Source organism: Pogona vitticeps, chromosome 3 (assembly GCF_051106095.1).
Source record: "Pogona vitticeps strain Pit_001003342236 chromosome 3, PviZW2.1, whole genome shotgun sequence".
Lineage (NCBI taxonomy): Eukaryota > Metazoa > Chordata > Lepidosauria > Squamata > Agamidae > Pogona > Pogona vitticeps.
The window spans coordinates 157914223-157933721 of record NC_135785.1 but is presented as its reverse complement, the minus strand read 5'-3'; the positions used below and the strand labels follow the sequence as shown (position 1 = coordinate 157933721).

Below are 19499 nucleotides of genomic sequence, written 5' to 3'. Positions count from 1 at the left end.
TATGGGTTCCCCCCCCCCCTGCATAGTGACGAATCCGGATAGCAACGTTAATCCTGGAACGGATTAACGTTGCTATGCGGGGCATCACTGTATGGCCATAACAGCCATAAGAATGCATTCTGAGTTATTAAAACCATTCAGATCCCTCCCACCTTTTCCTTACACCTAACTTAGAATACATATGGCACTAAGAATGTGTAGATTTCTATTTAAGTTAAATGACCCTGGATCACTTTGCATCCATCCATATTTATTTATTTGGTATAGTTGTATACCACTTAGTGCCAGTCACTACTCTGGGTTGTCAATAAATCATTAATTTGACAATACAGTAACAAATCATCAGTAATAAAAGAAAAGAAAAAAAACTAATCTCATAATATCAAGATAAAGAGCTTAGCCCAACAATTAAAGGGCAGCAACAGATAAGTTACATATTTAACATGTTGGACTAACTTCTCAGTATCTACCATCGCTTTCTGTCAAGCAGTTCTATGTGGCACGGCTGAATTATTCCAAAAAAGGACTGGAATCTCAAATGCAAATAATGCAGGTTGCAACACCTGATAAAAAATAAGCAGTCTACAGTCTACCCCTTGCCAAGAACACTCCTCATTTTCTCAAAAGAGATGACACATTTCTGCACTTCTAAATACCACTGAATATTCAAAAACTCCACAGAGGCAAAAATCATAGGAAAGTGCAGTCATCATGACCATCACTATCAGGCCACAGACCCTTTTAATGGTACTGTAATTTTGTTCTAATTTGCAATTTTGAAACCATGGCAAGCCCTCCAACAAAGGCCAACCTAGCACTGCTTATAACCACCCTGTTATATGAAGTCCTGTGCAAGCAGCAACCATTTAGGTTTCATGAACATGCCTACACAAACATAGCAAGCTTTGTTCTAGTTGAACTTCATCATTGTGTTGAGTTAATCTCCAGACTTTACCATGATTTTTAAAACAGTATTGCAAATTTTTAATTTGCAGCCTATAAAGAGCTCTACTGAAGCATACTTAATATCACTGTTATACAACAGTTCACTAAGCACTATTATTTTCCTACCTTTTCAGTGGTTGGATTATGTGGTTTAGGCACAAACCCCAGCCTGTCCTTCACAGACAGTTTTGTTACATTCTAGGAAAAACAAGAGAATACATTGCTAGAATTACATATTTTTATACCAGGTATGGGTACACGTCACTTAAAACATATCTATGTAACATCAGTAGTTCTGAAGCACTCATATTTTTAATGGCTTTTTAAGTATAATTTGGTTATGGCTAAAGCCTGCCCAGTCAGGTAGAAGCACAGAAAGATAAACCCAGCATATCCTCTTACAGGCTGTGAGCACAGCACAGGACAAGAAGTTCCAGCTTAGGTCTCACAGTGCTGTACAGGAAGTTGTTCTCCTTTATTAAATCTGGTAGGTTTCAGGACATCCAATGATGCTGCTAGTATGACAGCTATGCATTCTGGGCACATTAATGAAAAGAGTAGTCATACATCATCCTTACTCAAACCTGGCAATCTTACAGATCTTGAAGGCAGGTGGACACAAAAGCAGCTTGAAAGTCACACTCTTCAGAGGAGAATGCAACAAGACATTGTACAGTTCAATCTGTCACTCTTAAAATTATATCAACATGGTACTTATCCAAAAACAATCACATATGCAAGTGATTCTAAATAACTCTATAAAGCAGAACCACAGAGCTGGAATACTATGCAACAAACATTTCTCAATTTACTCTAAGTCATCGTAAGGCCATACCTCTCAATCTACAATGCAAGGCTTCCACACCAGACATGAATGGGTGTAAGCAGCCCTTACTCACCAGTAGCCAACATCCTCAAAACAAATTATAGTAATCTGAATAGCACGGTCACTACCACCTTTGTTTATGGAATTTGGGGTGTGTGTGGGATTCATTTATCCTGTGCTAAATGTCATTAGTAAATGATACTGGTTCCTCTGGATACTTCCAACAGCCCTTTCATTCCTTAAAATAAGCCATAGAGCAATGGTTTCCAACTCTGGATCCCCTGATCTTCTTGAAGTACAACTCCCAGAAATCTTGGCAGCACAGCTAGCGATAGAAGCTTCTGTAAGAATATCCAAGAACATCTAGACGACTTCAAAGAACATATAGGGACCCAAGGTTGGGAACCACTGCCTTAGACCAACTAAAAGCTCAAAGAGCAAAGCAGCAGCTGCTGGAATAAAGTTTTCTAAATTAGAAAGACTATTTAATTCAGACAGAAAACTGCACAGGGACAAGAATGTATTCATTTATTTATTTTATTTATGTCCCGCCTATCTGGTCAATTAAGACCACTCTAGGCGGCTGAATATGGAATTCAGCTCCTTGAAAGATATATTATATACCACAAAGACTGAGTTGGAATGTTTTATTTACTTTTTTCTATTTATATCCCACTTTCACAAAAATACCTGGATGCTATAGAAATATCAATACACCACAATAAAACAAAATAAACATTTAATAAACTTAATAACCAGCAGTGAGACTGACTGTAGCAGCAGTGATTAACTGTTCCTAAATGAAAAGATAAAAAGATGGAACTTGGTCTACTATCAAAATGTCAATTACATTGATGTTAGGACAAATTACTAAGTTCTGTAATGAAAGGATGCCTTTTATATATGTGCACAACCTGATACATTTTCCCTGACTGTGAGACATAAAATGGGTCTCCCATAATTTAAAAAGGAAAAGTAAGCTGAAACAGAGAGAGACACTGCCTCTCAGAAATCTGGATCCAGTCACTAGCTCTTGTTGGAAACAGACATTGTGGTAGCTGCCCCTGGGAAAAAAAAGAACCATGTCTCCTCCATTCCTAAGAGAGTCTAGCACTACAGAATCAAAATTTCTGATACAGGTTTTAAGGCAATGTCAGGTTAAGACATTTTTCAGCATACAGGTCTATATTTAAAATGAATGATACTTTGCAACAGCGATAGTACCTCTTTTTTAAATCAGAAATTTCAACGTTACCAAACTATTAATGGAGAAAGACACTTCTCATATTTGACAAACACTGTATTAATATATCAATACTGGAGCATTAAAAACTCTAGCCTCCTATTACATTGTTTTATCATGTTATATGCCAATCAATACTATGATAATACCATTTCCCCGAAAATAAGACCTAACCTGAAAATAAGACCTAGTATGATTTTTCAGGATGCTCCTAATATAAGCCCTACCCCCAAAATAAGGGGGTAGGGCTCCACCATTGTGCAGCAACCAGAAGAGGATGACATGACTGTATTTTAATAAATGTAGATTGTTGTACATAAAAAACCATCCCCTGAAAATAAGCCCTAATTCATTTTTGGAGCAAAAATTAATATAAGACCCTGTCTTATTTTCGGGGAAACACGGTAAGTACATTTTAATCATCTGCAACTTGGTTCCACAAGTTTTTTTTGTTTTTTTAAAAAAAACAACTTTTTACTATACTATATCGGTATGTTAGATTTAAGTGCTATTTCCAGAATTATTTATTTTTAAAGAAATGTTTACTAAATACAAATCCTCCCTGATGGAAAAGCCCTCTCACCATACTTATAGGAAAAATGCTACTGCTTAAAAAGAAAATGGAAATTAAGTTTAAGGCTCATTAATATCTTCTGGGATGTTAAATGTTATAGGTACCTGAACAACTTCTGTACTGGCACTATGAGCTTCAGCTGGTTCAATATTACTTGCAGGCACTGGACCTAACCGTTCCTTGACTGATTGCTTCATAACAGGTAGAATGGGCTGCTGGGCTAAAGGCTGTATTACCTTAAAAAGAAAACAAATGCTTACAAAAATGCATGAGACATTTGATCCAAAGACGAAGCACCTTCTTGAAATGTAATGCCACAATATTTTCACTTCCAGTACTAAACTGAGTATCGGCTTGATATATTATTAGGAAAGGATTAAATACTTTAGCACTGTATTTTCAAATCTACTCAGCTCCAGAATGCTGCAGATATGGCTGATAAGTCGAAGACAGTATTATTGGTATGTATTAACTCCTTCCTGTAAGTACACTCACTCAACTGTTTTCTGTCATGATTTTTGAAATAACATATTGTAACTGCTTTTTATGCAGCACATATTATGGGGATGACATTATAGATTACAGACTTCGTCTTGTTGAAAACACGGAATATCCTTCTTTTCAAATAGCAAGCTATTCATATACCATATGCTGTTATTGAATTTTCTTTTTTCCATATTCCATTCAAGCAATGTAATTTGCAGGTGTCAGAACAGATGTTCCCCGTATTTCAAAACAAACCAAAAACCTCTGGTGTTATATAATTTACCTACTGCAGACAATTTAACAGAGAGATCCAAGAACGTGAAGAACAGAGCAATGGTGTGCTTAGAAAAGACCTAGGCACATGGCAATGTGAAAAGATTTTGCTTAGATATTTAATTGATATCTATTATTAATAATTCAAAGATAAATTAAATACCTGTCCTTATCTTATTAGCAGTATGCAACAGTGTGTGCTTTTTGAATCTGTAGAGACATATCACTCAAAACATCTACTTGAAACCCATGTAGGTCGACCAGATTGTTAACTGCAGTACCTTCTGCACTGAAGTTGATATTGGTGGAGCACTGCCTTCTCTATGCCAATAGACTTTAATAAATCGATTATTTAACACTGCTTCTGTGCTTGATATAGCTTTTTTTGCCTCTTCATGTGTTGCAAACTGGATGAGGGCTCCTTCTGGATCTCCCTGGTAGGCAACCTATATTTTCAAACAAAAGACAAGCATAAGAATAGCAATTCTTGTTGTCCATTAATCAGTGACAGAGCATAAACAAAGAGTGCATAGGCTTGTTATCACTGTTTAATAATATCAGTGTGCCTGGCCCAATTAATAAAAACAAGTTGTACTGTAAAATCCAAACTATTCAATCAGAATGCTCGAATAGATGTTCAGAAGTAGCACCAACTCTACCCAAAAGGCTTTATACTGTATTTTACAACAAAATAATCATACTCAGGAAGTTGAGATGGGGGGGGGATAAAAAGGAGTAGACAGAATTGCTAATAACAAGCTGCTTAGAAAACCAATTCCAAGCACAAAACTATTTCAAAAGACATAGCTTTGGAATTAGAAATGAAGACTTTTTACCTACCCTTATTTTCCTATATATTATCGGAGGAAACAAAGATCACTCTCCCCTCAATCTGAAAAAAAAGTATCCCTAGTCCACTAAACAAACTCTTCCATATATCTCAACGGCTAAAACTCCAATGGTGTTCATGTAACACATCTCAGTTGCACAGATGGGTATGTGGCAATTCATCAGTCAGCCACAATGAGCTATTGCACATTATACAAACTGTACCTAAATACCAATAGTGCCACACTGCGTGTATGACTACAAAGCTCTTTATACTAATGAATGGCAGTAAGGACGGACCTGGACAAACAGAAGACAAGTACAACAAAAAACAAAGGCAAGAGGAGTAAAGGAAAAGGGATATGGGCTAACATAGTCTTGTCAAGTGACAGAGCAAATGTTGGTGGAATGAATGCTGGGAAGAAAATCCCTTTAGACTTTGCTTGTTGTAGTAAGAATAAAGTGGTAGGGAAAAAAATCCATATACTTTTTATAAAAACATCTTCATAATTCAACTTTCAGGAACCAATTCCAATAATGCAACGTAATAGTAATAGATACATATATATCACTTACCTGCAAATTTACTAAATTTCCAAATTTGCTGAAATGCTCATTTAGCTTACTGATATTATTAAGCTCTGGGGGAACTTTCCTCAGTTCAAGTTTGGTATTTTCATTTCCAAACTGAACCTTCTTCTGGAAAGCTGGACTGTTTGTTCTGCTAAAATTTTGCCTGAAATAAAACAAATGGTTGAGAATCGTTTTCAGAAAGTAGTAGTATGTTAATACATACATGGATGTTAAAGGCCTAGAATTCAGATAAAAAACATCTAACTTTCAATTTCAGCAAAATGAATGAGTTTGGGAGGGGGCAGGAGAACACATGCAAACCAAACAACTACTGTACCTGAACCAACATCAAGATTCAGAACACTCACCATTAATATCTCAGCATAAAATGTCCATGTCAGAGGAACATATGTGCAACATCTATAAGTATCACTGAATTCTTCTGCTACTTTTGAATGTGAAAGCATCTGAGATGCTGTTTTGAGATGTAACACAAATTGACAACAAATATCTCAAAGGAAAAACACCACTATCACTGAAGCATTCTCAGAGCTGATCCATTCTTCATCAAGCCACTTGATCTAGACAACTACAGTGGTGACTTACAAACGCCCTGACCTGTGAACAATCTGACTTACGAACAACTGTGGCCGCAAAATTTTGCTTTGACTTGCAGCCGGAGCTTTGACTAATGAACAGAAACGGGCAGGGAAAAGGGGTGGGAAATTCAAAAAAACCTAACCATTGGTGGCAAAGAGGCTGCTTCTTTGTAGCTCTTTCACCCCAATGGTTAGGGAATGGGAGGCTCAGCCTCCCAGGCTTTCAGCACTGCCACCATGGGAGACCTCCCGAGGGTCCCCCACCGCAGCCATCGCCGCCTTCAGAGGCCTCCCAGGGCTTCCCCACCACCATGGGAAACCTCCTGGGGGGTCCCTTGCCACCACTGATCGCTGCCTTCAGGCTTTCCCGGGGGGGTAGACCGGGCCTACCAGGGGAAGCCCTGGCCCGGCAGCGGAGGTAAGGTGCTGCATTCTGCTTTTTTAAAACTTTTTTTTTATTTTTGCAGGGTGGGATTGGGCTGGTGGGGTTAGGTTTCTGTTTATTTTGGAATTGGTTTTGTTTTTTACAGCCCCAGGGGTTTGCAGTATTTTATTTTTTGGGGTATTTTTTTCTTCGGCCGGAATGGATTAATTGGTTTTCAATGAATTCCTATGGAAAATGGTGCTTTGACTTACGAACACGGTTCCAATAAAGATTAAGTTCATAAATCAAGGCACCACTGTATAAGGACCAGATGTGGTTCAAAAGGGTATAAATTTCTTCAAGTTGTACATATTGGTAATTCATACTTCCATGATTAGCACTATTAGTGCAGTTAAGTATGTTGTAAGATTTGTAGGAACTAATCTTATACATATTCATACCATAGTGAACCAGACTTTATGTGCAATTGATCCATGGTTCCTGTGACAAAAATCAATAATGTACCTCTAGAGGAAATGTTAAAGCCAACATTACTCATTTTTTCAGGTATGAGCACTTATTAAACAATTAAAACATATCACACTTTAAGTGATATTCTAAATTATACAGATAGAACATGTTAATCAAGGACATAAACATGTCTGCCAACAGTGATGTACGCACTTATGTTTGAAATGTGTCCACATGTTCTCAAACTGCATCATTCAGTGCTACTGGCTACACTATATAGGGATGATCTTGGTACAATTAGTGCTTTGCATAACCCTGTCCACCATGCATTAGAATAATCCAGTTTGGTAGGACTTTATTAGAGTAGCTCTATTAGTGACATGCATTCAGCTACAAAAAAATAAGACTTCATTTCTGGAGGAAGAAAAAGGGTACTAAGGAGCTAATTCAAGGCATGATGCTAACTTTTTAAAGCCTTAAATGCCATGACTCCCAAATACTTGCCTGAGAATTTCCTCCCATAACAACCTAGCCATCCATTAACAGAGAACTTTCTCCTTATTCCTTCTCAAACAGAAATGCACTTATTATCTATAAAAGCTGGTTTTCTTTATAGCGGCACCCTAATGTAGCATGCCCTCCTACAAGAAGCGTGCTAGTTGGCCATGTTGCACCCTTTCTCCCCAACTCCAAGTTAAAAAAACACATTTTTACACCTATAAACTGGTTATGGTAATTCTATGTCTCCCAAATTTACTATCTTATTATTAGATTTTGGCCATGTAACGAATATTTAAAAAATTTTGCTCATCACCCTGAAATCCTCTTTGAGATGTGAAGAAAGTATTCACTACTGAGTGCCCCCAACACAGATAGTTCAAGATATCATACATAAAGTAGTCTGTGATAAAAACACACCAAAACAACCCTCAGTGCAGGCAACATACTTGAAACCAAAATGTAAAGTTTACATTAGAAGAATCTGAACAATGTGGAGCTTAAGGAGAAAAAAAACAGATAGAAATGTGTAATAATTCCAAGCCCAACAGACTACTCACTTATCAAACCAATTCTTCTTTGCTTGAATTCCATCACTCGAACCAATAGTTCTTTTTCGGGATTCAGAATCTACTACTATCCTCATGCTGCTTTTATTAGGAGGCTTTTCTGTGTGGAAGAAAGGAGTACACTAATTAATTTTTAAAGAATGTTTTCTGTGCATTTTATAGCAGGAATTTCTCTCCTTATTACCATTAGCTGACTTGCTTCATTTTTGGAACATACCAAGTCCTGTACTACTTCAAACCCAAGGTCCCTTTGGTTCACTGCTAGTCTCCCATAGATACTAAACCCAGATGCTTCAAAAGGAAGTACAAGAAACCCCACAGGGCAACTACAGAATACATTGCCCAGAAAGAAACATTTCGTTTCAACTCTAGATATTTAGCAGATGGCTTATGACTTGAAGCCTGAAAGACTGCTTTTGATATTTTCCAATATTTTTGAAAGAGAAAATAGATGGTGGGGGAAGGGGTATCATTCAGGCAATCAAGAGTGCCTTGCAGATTGCACACTTTCCCACCCATACATATATATTTTCTTAACTCTTTCAAACCCAACCACGCCACACAACTCTTTTGATGCCCTGAGTTTACTATCCATCTCCTAGATGTCACCTTTTCAATCTGTTCACTCAAACTGTAAATGAAAGCAATGCTGGTGAAGTGTGGATAGTTTGTGTAGTAACTGAAATTTCTGTCAATATTTGTCCTTAAAACTGTGACACTACAGGACATGACCATCATATATGTAAATGTATACATTTGATGGTCACAATTTCTCCAACATATTGTACTTCTTGTATTGCTTCCTCTTGCAAGGTGTGATAGCAGAATATACCACCAACATAAGAGCTTTAAGGATTTTTTCCTAAGTATAGTTTTTCTTGACTGAATCATACATAGTTTGTTCAACATGTTTTGGTCGATTCCCCCCCAATATTATCTTCTCATATTATATTGAATCCGTCTGTCTTATTTGGATCTCTTTGAATTAAATACATTTTAGAAATTAATGTTTGTTTTATTCCTATATTCCATTGGAATACATTCAAATTTCATCATACTTCTGTTCATACTTTGCTTTACTGTGGGAACCATAATTAGATAATTAGATAATGTTGTTAATTCCTTAATATTCTTATGACACTATTTATTTTTTCACTTTCCATTGATTTATTTAGAAAATGTTTATAGTCACTCTTCAAATATGGGATTTAGATTTTGTAGCGTTTTTAAATCAGATGGTTTATGTTTATGTTTAGAGTATAATTTTTCAAGACTTACTAATTTTTCTGTTATGTTTCGTACTCTGGTCTTTTTGTTGATACATTCTATCATCACTATTTTGTTTCTATACATTTTCTCAATGTACTTGCTAGTAACTTCGAATTTTTGTTACTGAATTCATATGTATTCCATTTTGTACATAACAATTTTTGTAATACTCTAATTGTTTCCTTTTATTTTACAAATCATTACATGTCTTTTTATATGCTTTTTAAAAATGTTCCGTTTCTAATATTATTTCTGCCTGCAACTTTAATTTTTCATAATTAAAATTCTGTTTTTAATCTGGTCATGTCTTGAACGTAGACCCCTTATGATAGACTTTAATGCACCACATATTACACTCTTACTTCAGTTATGTATTTGAAATAATTCTGTGTGCTTGCTTGTAATTTTTTTCTAAAAAACTAATTTTACTAATAAAATAGCATTAAATATAATCAGTAAGTTGTTGTTGAAGGATATTCAAAGCATGGTCACCTGTTTCTAGTTTATGTCAGTTTCCGCTTTTACAATATTTTGCATTAAATTAGATGATGTTATAATAAAAACTATTATAGTTTTTATAATAGTTTATATTGTCATGTGTTATTTCTACATGATAAATATGCAAAATCCCTCTTTTATGGATTATCTATTCTCCAAGCATCTATGAAGCTAAATTGCTATAAGACCTATGCCAGTTTATTTCTTTCTGGATCCTTTTCCCTTTGTATTTGCATTACATGATGTTTTTTATTATATTTTATGATATTTTATGATATTTGTAAGCTGCTCCAATTAGACGCTGTCTTGGGGGGGGCAGGGTAGAAATCTAATAAATAAATAATTAAAATACAGTTGTGTTCAAAATTATTCAACCCCCAATGCTGTAAAGGGGTTTAGGGACTATAGTGTACATTTGGAATTGTATTCAGAATGAAATCCTACAAGGACGTTTTAAAGAACCAAATGCAACTAAAATAACATCAATTGTTTATGTAATACAGTAGTAAATGTTTCTTTTGTGGTTTCTTCATTGCCACAATTATTCAACCCCTTAAAGACTACCACTCTGAAGAAGAGAGGTTCATTCAGGTGTTTTCGATCAGGTATTGAAAACACCTGTGGATGTCACCGAGCACCAATCAAGCATAATAAGCACCAATTAGGCAGCTTTAAAATGACTGTGATACTCAGCTCCTTCTAGACATTTACTGGTGTGGTTACAAACATGGTGAAGTCAAGAGAATGGTCCAGGAAGACAAGAGAAGAGGTGATTTGTCTTCACAGGAAGGGCAATGGCTATAAGAAGATTGCAAAGAAGTTAAAACATACCAAGAGACACCATAGGAAGCATCATTCACAAATTCAAGGCAAAGGGCACTGTTGAAATGCTACCTGGTCGTGGAAGAAAGAAGATGCTGACTTCGACTGCTGTGCGCTACCTAAAGCGTAGAGTGGTGAAAAGTCCCCGTGTGACTGCTGAGGAACTGAAAAAAGATTTGTCAGATGTGGGTATAGAAGTTTCAGCTCAGACAATAAGGCGCACACTGCGTAATGAAGGTCTCCATGCCAGAACCCCCAGGCGCACCCCCTTGCTGTCTCCCAAGAATAAGAAGAGTCGACTGCAGTATGCCAAAAGTCATGTGGGCAAACCACAAAAGTTGTGGGATAGTGTTCTGTGGACTGATGAAACAAAATTAGAACTGTTTGGGCCCATGGATCAACGCTATGTTTGGAGGAGGAAGAACAAGGCATATGACGAAAAGAACACCTTGCCTACTGTGAAGCATGGCGGAGGGTCAATAATGCTTTGGGGCTGTTTTGTTTCTGCAGGTACAGGGAAGCTTCAGCGTGTACAAGGTACCATGAATTCTCTTCAGTACCAGGAGATATTGGATGAAAATGTGATGCAGTCCGTCACACACCTGAGGCTTGGGAGACGTTGGACCTTTCAACAGGACAATGATCCCAAGCATACCTCCAAGTCCACTAGAGCATGGTTGCAGAGGAAAGGCTGGAACATTTTGGAGTGGCCATCGCAGTCACCAGACTTAAATCCAATCGAGAACCTCTGGTGGGACTTAAAGAAAGCAGTTGCAGTGCGCAAGCCTAAGAATTTGACTGAACTGGAGGCTTTTGCCCATGAAGAATGGGCGAAGATACCCGTAGATCGCTGCAAGACACTTGTGTCAAGCTATGCTTCACGTTTAAAAGCTGTTATAACTGTAAAAGGATGTTGTACTAAGTACTAAGATTGAATGTCACTTGGGGGGTTGAATAAAAACTAATAATAATGTGAGCACAGAAAAGACATTTGTGGTTATTTCATTATAAACTTAAGGTTATATTTCTCTGACCTACAAGTGCCTCTTTCATGTAAATGTAAGCAAGATGACTGAATGATCAAAATCAATGTCAAAATGGCCAAAACATTCAATTTCAGTGGGGGTTGAATAATTTTGAACACAACTGTACCTATTTTACATTTAAACCTGTGTGAATCCAATTTAAATCTTCCCCTATTATAACTTCCCCTTGTTTAATTTATCTACTTATCAAATTTATCAAAATGAAAAAATTAAACAATACAGAGTTCAACAGAATAGTTATAATGTGTGCTATCAGTTAACAAATTGAGAAATGGGAGATTTTACTATAACCATATATGCTTATTTACAGTACAAACTATATAGGCAGTGTGTGTCACAGCATGGCACAGAGAATGCAAACTAAGCCTTCTCACTTTAAATATGAGTGAATTTTATACATGACATCTACGCAGTTCAAATTTGGTATAAATATGTGGACGGTTTAAAGCAAGATGGAGACAAAGATTTTCAGGGTATGTACAGAATTATAAAAAATACTTTCTGAGCACGGCAACAAGAGAAGTTAAACGTATACACTTAACATCAGAGGAATGAGACGCCATTACATGAATAAGAGTAGCAAATTATATTAAAGAATCACACCCAGAGGTTATTGTGCTTCAATATTATTCAGTGCTAGGAAATAATAAATCAAGAGGTGTAGCAACAATTTTTTTCAATAACCCCATTTCAAAAAAAGAAGATAGAGACCCAAAAGAATGATATATCTTTGCTAAAGGGCAATACGGGAATAAAACATTTATATTTGCTTTTATTTAGCAACCAAACAAGAAACAAATTAAGTTCCTAAGCAAAATGGGAAAATATTTAGGTACACATTCTGAGTGTTTCACAGGGATGCAACAAGCTTTCTTGACAGCTTAAAGCATACTGTCTTTCTCAAAGGCCCAAGCAGTTTCACTCTGGCAGCTAGGAGCCCACATTTTCTTACCAAGCACTGGCCATGATCTCTCTGCTCCTTCTCCCACACTACTATTTACACTAGGGATAAGAAAACTGAGGCCCTCTCGACACAGCAGGACTGCAACTTTTAACCAGGTCTAGCTTGCACTGCCAATGGTGAGGAATGCCTGGAATTGCAATCCAACAATATCTGGAGGGCCAAGTTCATTTTGTTACTAGCAGACTTGGGTCTGGACTTGTCTATTTACAATAGTGTATGAATGTTATTAGGGACGTGGTGGAGCTGCGGGTCAAACCACTGAGCCTCTGGACTGCAAGGTTGAAATACCAGCAGTTGAAATCCACACAACGGAGTGCGCGCCCATTGCCTGTCCCAGCTCCTGCCAACCTAGCAGTTCAAAAGCATGTAAAGATGCAAGTAGATAAATAGGTACCACCACGGTGGGAAGGTAATGACATTCCGTATCTAGTCACGCTGGCCATGTGACCACAGAAACTGTATATGGACAAACACTAGCACTATGGATTGGAAACGGGGATGAGCACCGCCCCCTAGAGTCAGACACAATTGGACAAATTGTCAAGGGGAACCTTTACCTTTACTATGAATGTTATTATTTAGCATATTTTACAATAAAAGGTAGATATAACATTATTTATTTATTTATTAGATTTCTTTCCCACCCTCTAGACCAGTGGTGTCGAACTGTGGCCCTCCAGATGTTCTTGGCCTTCAACTCCCAGAAATCCTGGCCAGCAGAGGTGGTGGTGAAGGCTTCTGGGAGTTGAAGTCCAAGAACATCTGGAGGGCCACAGTTCGACACCACTGCTCTAGACCAAGGCTCTACTCCGGGCGGTTTACAAATTTAAAAACAGTAAAACAAAAAAGAGTTCAAGATGGCGAATCATAAATAATCAAAATATGGCAGTTAAGATATGGCCGGAGGGAAAGCCTGCACAAATAGCCAGGTTTTAAGCTTGTTCCTGAAAACACCCAGAGAGGGATCCAGGCAGCTCTCCACAGGCAAGTTGTTCCAGAGGCGAGGGGCCACTGCTGAGAAGGCCCGGTTCCTTGTTCTTTCCTTCTGGATCTCCCTCAGCATTAGGCCCCTCAGTCGCCCGGCCTGGCTGGAACAAGTGACTCTGGCAGAACTGGGTGTGAGAAGGCGCTCTGCAAGATATCGAGGTCCTAAACCGTTTAGGGCTTTATATGTAATCATAAGAACTTTGAAATCAACGTGGAAACACATACACTATTGTAAATAGACAAGTCCAGACCCAAGTCCGTGTCTACTTTAAACTAGACATAAAAGCTGAGGATAACATATGTGTAGAGAAAAAAAAGTAATCCTGAAATTATATAACCTTTTTGTTTTTCATTTCATCCTAGAAGCACAAATGGGGAGTCTGGCACATGGAGAGTTCCTACCAGAATCCTTCTTACCACAATCCCACCCCTGCTAGTCTACCTGACAGGCCTGGGTAATGCAATTTGGATGGAGAGAGAAGAGTGGCAGGCTCATGGGCAGGGCATTAAAGGGTTTGGAACCACATGGAATCTCCCTCTAAATTTTAAGCTAAGAAGAGTCTTAAGATTCAAGAAATCTTTAACAGTACCTCTTGGTGGCAGGTCCATATCACCTGATGTAAGTCCTATCAAATTTGGTCTTTGCGCATGCACTCTATGCCTATACATGGGTCTTGAAGTGCTGGTTATACTTGGAGCTTCAGGATTATAGCCATCTGTGTCATATGTTTCTGGTAAAGAAAAGGTGAATTAATTATACACTGGTGTAAAAGGGGTACAAATTTCAAATTCACATGAGCTAATCATGTGTTATAAACGAAGTAACTATATACAATGATTTCTTGAACACAACAAAGTTAACATAATTTGTAATGGGAAAAATTACAAATTACTATGGAAAGCATTCAGCAGATTCCAAACAACTCTCCTGATTTTTAATCTTCTTCTCTGAATAACTAACCTTAATGACATTATTAACTACTCTAGAAACTACTCTGAAATTTGTATTTCAAAGACTGACGGAGAAAATACATTTAATGATCCACTGGATTCACAGAACTATTTTCACATTTTTTCAGCTGTACCCTTTACTGTAAACATAACATAGTAAAGGCCATTAACCCATACACCCACTGCCAAAAAAGAAACTGGAGTTTCAACAGGCAATGTGTTGGCGGGGGATGGAGGCAATCACAGAATAACTGGCAGCCTTTTGTTCCTAGGAGAGGGGTGTAAAAATTCCAAACCTTGCTACAGAGGTTTGAAATCACAGCCTCCTAGAACTTATATCAGCTCTCAAAGATGTACCATCCATTTTATGACTTTTGTGTGTATTTTTCTACATTATCCATGAACGGGTTGTGCTAAGCTTGAAGAAGCGTGATTCTCTCCACCAAGCTTGCAACTTTGATTTTTTTAAGTGGTTCAATAAAAGTTATCCCCACTCTTCATCATGTAATCTTTGGGGATCACATAGCCTTTTCCTTATTCTTTCTAACCTATGTTATCTAGAATCAACACTTCTCACCATACTTATACAGTTATGACAAAGTCTACATATAGTAACAAATTATGAAATGTTGATGGATAAGGGGCTACAGAGGTAAGGAAGGAAAATTCTGATCCACTAACATGACATTGTACATAATACTGTATAGGTTTAATAGGATTAAAGACCATTTTTCTTATCACAGGTTAAAAAAAACCCAACCTTCTTGGACTACTGTACCTGTAAAAAGAGATGGTGGAGCCGGGGGTGGCTGGTGATGAATACCTGTTGTTACAACTGTAGGAACAGAACTGGTTGCAGAATTTGGGGGGGCATCCATACCAGAGGGCTGTAAAGGTGGAAGCGGAGGTGGTGGTCCTATCAAAACAGGAAAAACAAAGTATCAAAGGGATGAAACAAAATAGAACAAAGCTGCTTAAAGTACAAAACATGCTATTATATCTTGTTCTGGACCTTCAGAGGAAGTCAGTGGTATAGTGTACCTTAGCAATCCAATTCTTGGCATCCTGTTTCCAGTTCTCCAGAGACTGAATTCTATCATCAGAGTTTAGATATATACTTCGGGAAACACTATTGAGGACTGAAGTCATGAAGGAAGTAATCAGCAACACCACAATATTGGTATTCACCCACAAATAATACTATTGCACGCCTTTCTCTTAATGTGACGTGAATATAAGCAGGAAAGAACAGTAGCACCTCTTATTGATTTCATCTAACTGTCTGAGCTACAAATAATATCCAGCAGCTAGTTTTATTTTTCAATGTTGTGACGTACAGAGAGTGAGAGCCGTCCTCAGCAGAGAAAGGACTGGAGGAGACATCCGGATGTGTAGAGGGAGAACTCATAAGGATAGAGGAAGATGAAGTGAAGAGTGAGAGGGCGATAGAGATATGTCTGGCAGAAGATAAGGAGGGAGATAAAGGGGAGGAGCAAGATCTGATACTATGGGAGGAGGTTATAAAAGGGGATGAAGAAGTGTGGGAATTTAGGGTGGGAGTAGACATGAAAGAGAGAAGCAGGAGAGACAGTGCGGTACAGACAGATAGTGTGGACAAGCAGGCTAATAAGTTTTGTGACCTGCTGAAAGAATTCCCAAACCTCAAAACAGGAGGAGGATTAATTCCATACCCCTCCTCCCCTAGGGGTGAGAGAAAAGTAGTGAACCCCTTAGAATGGACAGTTGTGGTCTATCCCCACAACCAAGGTGGAGGGAGGAAAGTGACCAGACCCAGTCCCGTCTGCAACACACCACCCCCAGAGGGGGATTGGGCGAGACACCCATGTTGTGGAACAGTGTGTGCGGTGAGGAGTACCCCAATGCGGCTGATGATCGATCGTGAATGTTTTGGCTCAGCCCCAATGTGAGAGATGGACTATGTACCCCTGGATCAAAGATATGGAATAATTCCTGAGTTAATTAGTTTTGACCCGTTGTCTAGGTCTTCTGGATTCTTATTACCTAATGGAGTAACTGTTTTTACATGTTCCCCTCCAATGCATCAAGAGTATGTGGGTAATATAAAATCTGAATTCTCCTCAGTAATGACAAATGAAGCGGTGGAATTGCTTCCTCAGGGACCTTGCTTAGCTTCTCTCTTTCTGAAAATTGGGGGGGGGGGAGACTTAAGTGCAGGAATATTTTATCTTAACATTTTAACCTCATGTGCTCTTGGGTATCAGCAGTTAGACATGGGGATGAATGAAAAAAAACATTATATTCGTCAGAAATCGCTGATTCATGTAATATTTGTCACTTCATACTCCTCAATTCCAAAGGCCCCAACAAATACAAAGGGACGAATATTTACCTTTTTTATTTGTCCCTTTGATGGGCCCATAGAGCCGTTCTAGCAGCCTAGTTTGCTCTCTCTGCTTATGTGCCCACTGAACAGCTGTTCAGCAGGCCTACTCTCTCTGCCCCCACAGCATGCCCTCTTTGCCTGCCTGCCTGCCTTGTCCTCACCTTGTCCTGCTACCTATACCACCACCGATGGAATGGAAGCTAGGCTATCAGAATGGAAATGGCTATTCCAGCAAGCTAGCCTGCTCTTGCTGCCTCTGTGCATGCCAATCAGCTGACTGTCATGCACAGAGTCAGAGAGCACATGTTAACCTTATGGAATTCCTGTTCTGGCAGCCTAGCTTCTGTCCTGGCTATGGCTGCGGTATGACAAGGTAGGGAGGTGAAGAGAGGCAGTGGGAAGGGGGGGCGAATGGGCTCCACATTTATTTATTTTTTAATAGTCATGGGCTGTCATTTCCGCGGTTCATCTGCAGCCATGTTTTAAACAATTCAGAGAAACACTATGGGGCAGTAAATAAGATTAATTTATACAAACATTAGTTATTTATGCTGCTGTTACTTGCCTGGAGGAATGTGTTCTAAAGTCCTACTGATTTAAGCAAAATTCAAGCATGATTAACACTCTGCTTTGCATCCAGAGTGAATAATGCAGCCAAATAAAAAGACTAGAAAATGAGTTTCACAACACATTATCCAGCAAACAAACAACACTCCCTGCCCCCCAGAAAATAAGTTATACCAAACACAGTTATTATATAATTCATAAAGAGACATCTCCTACCTGTAACAGGTGGAAGGCTGGGCGGTAAAGGGCCTGGAGGTGGAACAGGAGGTCTAAGGTTTACAGGAGGAGGAGTGAGAATAGGTGGCGGGGGAGGAAGTCCTGGTGGAGGTGGTCCTTCAACAACCGGTGGCTGGGCCGGAAAAGGCAGTATGCCTGGAAGGTTCACATCTTCTACAACTACAGGGTCACTTCCATGATCAAAAGGACACATGTCTCCTCTCATACAGAAACCCTTTTCTGAAAAGTTAAATCAAGACATAAACAAACAAGTCAGCAATCTTCTGAGCATTAAAAATTGGCAGCTTTCTACTGGCTTTATTCATAGGTTTACTGAACATTAAGACTACTGTTTAGTAAACCTTTCTATGTAAAAACGGAAAGGATAATCGACCACCCTAACTTCTCTTTTTAGATTTAACATAATAATACAAAATACTAAGAACATTATACCATTTATGGGGAATATTTATCTCTTTCCTGAAAGGACTCAAGGCAGCTTACAGTATTAAAAATAAACAATACTAAATTCTGAGTTTAATTCAAAGCAGAAATGATGGTCTTCGAAAAAAATGGCATACATGAATATACATGAAATAAGAATTAAAATATTCAGGTTTTGGCTTCTAGGCTTACCATCATAGTCTCTGCAACGTTTCTTCGGCAGAGGTGGTCTCCCATAAGAATTGTGATCCAACTGTTCTTCACGAAATTCTGACCAACTTTCAGTAGTATTATTTCCGTGGTGAGCAGGAGCAATAACTGTTATAGTGCTACTTAGCGTAGGGACAGGATAGTGGCCAGACGAAATGTTTGTCACAGAAGAAACAGGAGTATAGTTGTTTTCTAGTGGCTCTGTTCTATCCAAGTCATATTTTGGTTTTGGCAGATCCCTCTCTGCAAGAAAACATTTGGAAAGGCATTTAGCAATATAATGTAATCAATATATTGAAAACGGTAAGGCTAGCCAGCATCTAAAATTTTAAAATTCCCAAAACCCATTTGGTGTACTAATCAACAACTGTACAGGACAACTAATAGAAATTTCAAATCACTCTTACAAAACATGATTAATTAAGCATTTGAGGCATCAAACACATACTTCTCTATGCCTTACTTTAACTGATTTGGAAGCCAAACCTAGTTCTCCTTTTAAATTTTTATTACATGTGAAAAGGAAAACGGTAAGAGACTGAGATGTTTCTTCGTCTTTATCTTGCCATAAGGCATGACATTTTTAAAAACTAATTTATTATTAATTATCATTTACCTAATGCACATGGCCATCCACCAAGATTCTCTTTGTGGCTTAGGTAAAAATGCAAAGTCAGATAGAATATTAAAAATACAATACAAGTTATTTTAAAATTATCAAGAATTAAAAGCTGGATTGGCTAGATGAGTTAGGTTTATGGCTGCAGAGCCAGACATTGGGAGTTCAATTCCCCACTATGGATCTGAGAAAAGCTAGCCTGTGTGGCTTTGGGGAAACTGTATAGTTTTAGGATGCTCCAAGATGAAAGGAATGGTAAACCACTTGTGAGTACTACTAAGACAACCCTGAA

At 38.2% G+C, this 19499-nt stretch overlaps 1 protein-coding gene across 2 annotated transcripts in view; it reads right to left on the bottom strand.

Annotated features, from left to right (window-relative positions):
- The window catches only part of RBM26 (RNA binding motif protein 26), a 60910-nt gene that overhangs the window by 24925 nt on the left and 16486 nt on the right, over positions 1–19499 (bottom strand). For both annotated transcript variants that reach the window (XM_078391397.1, XM_078391398.1), the window contains exons 6-14: positions 18571–18831; positions 17935–18174; positions 15565–15702; positions 14426–14566; positions 8241–8349; positions 5752–5911; positions 4629–4793; positions 3693–3824; positions 1072–1143 (exon numbers count right to left, since the gene is read on the bottom strand). In XM_078391397.1, coding sequence (XP_078247523.1) covers positions 1072–1143; positions 3693–3824; positions 4629–4793; positions 5752–5911; positions 8241–8349; positions 14426–14566; positions 15565–15702; positions 17935–18174; positions 18571–18831 — 1418 coding nt within the window. The remainder of the gene's footprint in view (positions 1–1071; positions 1144–3692; positions 3825–4628; positions 4794–5751; positions 5912–8240; positions 8350–14425; positions 14567–15564; positions 15703–17934; positions 18175–18570; positions 18832–19499) is intronic.